Here is a 4,874-nt window from a genome sequence, read left to right on the forward strand (position 1 = left end):
AAACGGGCCCCCACGGAGATGCGGTATGGCTGTACCGGGCGCGCTGGTGCACCCGTTTACCATCGCGCTAAAAGGAAAAAAAATCGCACAGAAAGTGATATGTCATAGACCTAAAAACGTTTTTTCCGGAATTTATTGAGCGACGGAAAGTGTAGCCCTAATTCAAATCCGGTCACTTTCCAGTGGATTCGGTGGGACACCGCAGGAAGCCGCATGGATTCCCAGATATCTAGCACGCACATATGGCATGTGATATGTGGTGCGAAGGCGGTGTCCTACCACTACGCGGAGGTCTCGCGCAATACTAAAATGCGCCCCATGTAGTTACTTCACAAAAAACCTGTTTTGGCACCCCGAAAATGAAAAAAACAATCGCCCATGGATCGGATTGGAAATCCGCTCCCGGGGACTTGCTTCCCATCCCAGAGACCACGCACGTGCCAAATATAGCCTCGTTCCGACAAACTATGCGGTGTCACGGGCCGTTTCCTACTCATTTGCTATAAAAGCCATAGAACTCCGGACTTGATAGCCCTGTTCGTGAAGGGTTTTTTTTAAAATAATTGCCGTATCCCAATTCCATTTTTTGGAGTGGTTACTAGGACACATAAAATGATACCATACGGCTCCGCGAGATTTTCTAACTTCGTTTAAATTGCCATCTGGCTAAAACGGGAACCTGAGGACATATAAGAAAGTGATTGAATTGTTTCTATGTTAACATGGTAGTGTACATGATTCAAATATGCATGATTTTGACATGAACGGATAGAGGATGTTTTTCTAAACATTTTGATACCTCATACACATTTTTCTAACATCATATGAATTAGTTATGATTTTTACAAAATCAGACAAATTTGAAAAATAGCCTACGCCAACGGTGGCCGTCGGCGTAGCCCTATCTACGCCTTGGGCCAAAGATATGCCGAGGGCTGCCCTCGGCGTAGACCTTGCTACGCCGACGGCCACGCTACGCCAAGGGTCGAAAGGGCAGGGCGGCCTTTTGACCGTCGGCGTATAGCCTGGTCCTCGGCGTAGCCTCCCATTCCTGTAGATCGCTTTGGATTCGACTTGGAGGTAGAGGAAGACCGAGATCGTTCCTCTATGCCGAGGTGCTGATGCTCTACTGTTTTCTCGCTATTAGAGCTGGATTACGGGCCTTGCTGCCGTCCTCCATCCACCATTCCATCCGGAAATGAATAAATTATTGATTTTCAAGCTATTTGTTTTTGCAAATAAACTATCTTCTCACAATTCCTTGAAAAAATAACCTTGGATCCCTCAGAATCCAATTTATTCCACTTTATTACAATGCAGTAATAAGCTGCAAATACAACATTACATGTAGCTTCTTATTTCTCTTCGCCTTGGAGCACCAGTTGGTTGTTTTTGCATATAAACTGTCTTCCCATGACGGTTTAAAAAAAAACTGTCTTCCCATGACTCCTTGAAAATAAGTAAAACCTTGGATCCATCATATCACAATCCAATTTATTCCATTTTATTAGTACGATGCAGGTAGTTGCATTTGCATAGCTTGTTATTCCTCTTGGCGCTGGAGCAGCAGTTCGTTGTCGCCGCAGTTGACAAACTGGTAGTTGACGATAAGGTGGCCACGCTGCACTCCCATCCCGTTGGTGTCGATCTTGCTGAACACCGTGTCGAAGTCCAGGTCCAGGCCGCCATTGCTGCACTGGTCGACGATCCTAGCGATAGTCTGCGCGCCGGTTGCCGTGTTCGTCACCTATGCAGATTTCAGACGATATAAACCAGTTAGCCAACACACTGGCACGGTGACACCACACTTAGGCAGTTCATGTAGAATTGTGCTTACCAGGAGGCACTTGCCACATGATGCCTGGCCTCTGGTCCCAGCAGGACCGCAGAAGGCGGTCCAGCCGTACTTGGAGCGCCAGGAGAACGGCCTACCGCCGTCCCAAGTGGAACAGTATGCGCTGGCGCCGGTGTAGAGATCCCAGTTGATGCTCGTCGGGTAGTAGTAGTGGTATGTGGCGCGGACGTTGGAAGCTGAGGGCATCTCCAACCGGGCGACCCATCCCGCGCCCGCGCGTCCGGATGGGTCGAAACGGACAAAAACCCGGCCCAACGCGGGGACGCACCGCAAAAGCGGACGGCCGCGGCGTCCGGAACGACGCAAACCCGGCCCAAATCTGGGCCGGGTTTGCGTGGCCGCGGATGGCACGCGGCGTCCTCGCGTGTCCGCCCTGTCCGCCCGGGCCGGCCCACCGTCCTATCCGGTCCCCACTTTCCACTCCGCCGCACGCGCGAGCTCGAAGCTTCCGCGCCGCCATGGCCCCGGCGCGAGTTCGAGCCGTCCGCCAACGACCACGAGGCCGGCAGCAGCCGGCAAGTCGCGCCGCCGGCGTTCGCAATGGGGCCGCCGCGCTCCTGCACGCGACCGGATCTACGTCACCGTAGCGGTGGCGCAGATGTTCCGGGACGCCGGCGTCCCAATGCCGTGGGGACGTGCACCTCCCCACGGCCGGCACTCGAGCCCAGATCGGGTTCCGGTGCCGCCCATCCCGGCTCCGGCCGCGCCCGCTACGCCGAGATCCGGAGGCGCCGCGTGCTGGCGGACCTCCGGTAGGGACCCCGCGTACGGCGACGCAAGTCCCAACCGGGACTTGTGGTTCGAGGTGGAGCACGATGCGCGCCGGCGCACATGCTTCACATCCGCGACGGCGCGGCCTCGCGCGCAGCCGACCACACTGCTAGGCGGGCTGGCCGCGCCGCCGGCGGCCTCTACATCAACGAGCCCGCGCCCCGGCCCCGGCTGCAGCCCCAGGAGGAGGAGAACGACCCGGAGCTGCAGGCGGCGCTCGCGGCGTCCCGCGAGCAAGCGGGACCTCGACGAGCGAGGCCAAATGACCGCACCTCGCCGAGGCGCTGCGCACCTCCGCGCCGGAGGAGGCGGCCAGAAGGCCCGGGAGGACGCCCGGGCGGAGGCGTGGGCCTTCCCGGAGCTGGCGCGCCGTCGGGAGGAGGCTACGCGTCGGGCGGCGCTCCGGGAGGAGGAGCGCCGGGCCGCGCGCCCGGCGGAGGAGGAGCGCTGGCGGAGGAGGAGCGCCGGGCCACGCGCCCGGCGGAGGAGCAGCTCCGGCGGCGATCCGCGCGCAGGGCACGGCTGCGCGCAGCCGGCGAGCCCACCGAACCCGCGATCCGCCTCGGGAAAGGGCGCAGCTGGGAGCCCCGGCCGGAGTCCCCGGTGCCCTCCGGCGTGTCGAGCCGAATGGCGCGTCGCCGCCGGGGGGCGTCGTCGTCATCGACGCCGACGATGACGAGTACTACTGGGGGTAGTACTGCCGGCGGCCACCGTGCTCGCAAACCCTGTGTAGGGTTTCTTTTTTTTTTTTAGTTTAAAGCCCATATAGGGCTTTCTTTTGTGTAAAAATTGCCCAAAATAGGGCTAAGTTTAATTAACCACTAGTTTAATGTTTTTTTTGGCTGTTTTCCTTTTCCTTTTTTATTTTTATTTTTGTTATTTTAATTACATATGCGGTGCGTCCGCGCGTTGGGCGCAGCGTGCGACCCAAACGGACACGCGGACGCGGGGCGCTGTCCGGGTGTCCGTTCGGCCACCCAAACAGCCCAAAACGGACGGCCCAGCGCGTCCGTTTGGGTCGCCCGGTTGGAGATGCCCTGACTGCCCCATGGCCATGGCAGCCACCGCGCACAGCAGGACCGCCGCCAGCGCCACACGTCCGGCCATCGCTGTTGTCGCTGTAGGAGAGATGATCTGTACAATGTTCGGTGGCAAGGATCGAGATCAGGCTGCGAACCGGTGCTGATGGAAATAGTATCTGCCGGCAGGGAGTATTATATAGAGAGTTGGGAGCTAGTTGGACGCGGTACCAATACATATGGTGGACTTTTCTTTCTCTATATTCTGGTTTTTCCACAACAATTGTATGTGCCAACATGGACGTACGTATATACTAGCAAAAGTGCCCGTGCGTTGCACGGGAAAAAGAATAATAATATTTTGGATGAAAAATTAATGTGACATTATAATTCTACCCTCATTTTTTTCTGTTATCTCCTCTAATAAAACATGAATGGCGATGGGGAGTGGTGTTTTGGAACATGGGAGCATATGCTCCCTCTAGTTTGAATTTCATCTTATACATATTTTGAATTTCAAAAAAATTGAAACGAAAAATTCGCACGTACATCTTCACGTGCTACGCGCTCACAAAGTTGTTTCATAAAAAACGGACTTGCCATGTGACATGTGTAAAAAAGAGAAAACTCAGTCCTAAAAATAATGCTTTTTACAAGATAAATTTTCTCTTTTTTACATAGACCACAAAAAATATTGATTTTTCATGAAACTTGACGAATGCACATATATTATGGAGATGTACATGTAGAATTTTTTGTCAAATTTTTTCGACAACTCAAAATATAATTTTTTGGTATAGGGAGCATACGCACCCGGGAGCCGAATTGAATTTCCGATGGCGATGTCCCTTCTCTAAGGATAAAATTTAAGACTTACTCCCGATGTCTAAAAGTAAGTATCTTAACTTTTCCTAGTTACGGATGTAGTATGTATTTACAACTAAAATTATGTCTAGATATGTTCCAATTTAGACAAAAAATAAAGCACAAAAAATAAAGCACTTACTTCTGATCGGAGGTACGATGTGCAAGTCAGTTAAGTGCACAAGATTGCAACAGTCCATAAAAAGGGCAATCAAAATAGGGCATTATTATTTTTAGTGCAGCACAGAGGAATGAAAATGTATGGTTAGGTAAACTATAAGATAGCTGAATGTCTGATAAACCGACAAAGATGTGATTTTTTTATGAAGAGCGTAAACTCTGAATGAAGGACAAAGTTTCTCAAT

General features: G+C 52.7%; 1 protein-coding gene across 1 annotated transcript; it reads right to left on the reverse strand.

The window, feature by feature from the left end:
* Nucleotides 1-1,381: 1,381 nt before the first annotated feature.
* LOC127338185 (barwin-like) lies at nucleotides 1,382-3,790 on the reverse strand. The gene is made up of 4 exons (XM_071826927.1): nucleotides 3,669-3,790; nucleotides 2,424-2,428; nucleotides 1,838-2,031; nucleotides 1,382-1,747 (listed from the first exon to the last, which is right to left on the reverse strand). Exons 1-4 carry the CDS (start codon nucleotides 3,731-3,733, stop codon nucleotides 1,544-1,546), a joined length of 468 nt encoding a protein of 155 aa, XP_071683028.1. The 5' UTR covers nucleotides 3,734-3,790; the 3' UTR covers nucleotides 1,382-1,543.
* Nucleotides 3,791-4,874: the final 1,084 nt, after the last annotated feature.

Source organism: Lolium perenne, chromosome 3 (genome assembly GCF_019359855.2).
Source record: "Lolium perenne isolate Kyuss_39 chromosome 3, Kyuss_2.0, whole genome shotgun sequence".
Lineage (NCBI taxonomy): Eukaryota > Viridiplantae > Streptophyta > Magnoliopsida > Poales > Poaceae > Lolium > Lolium perenne.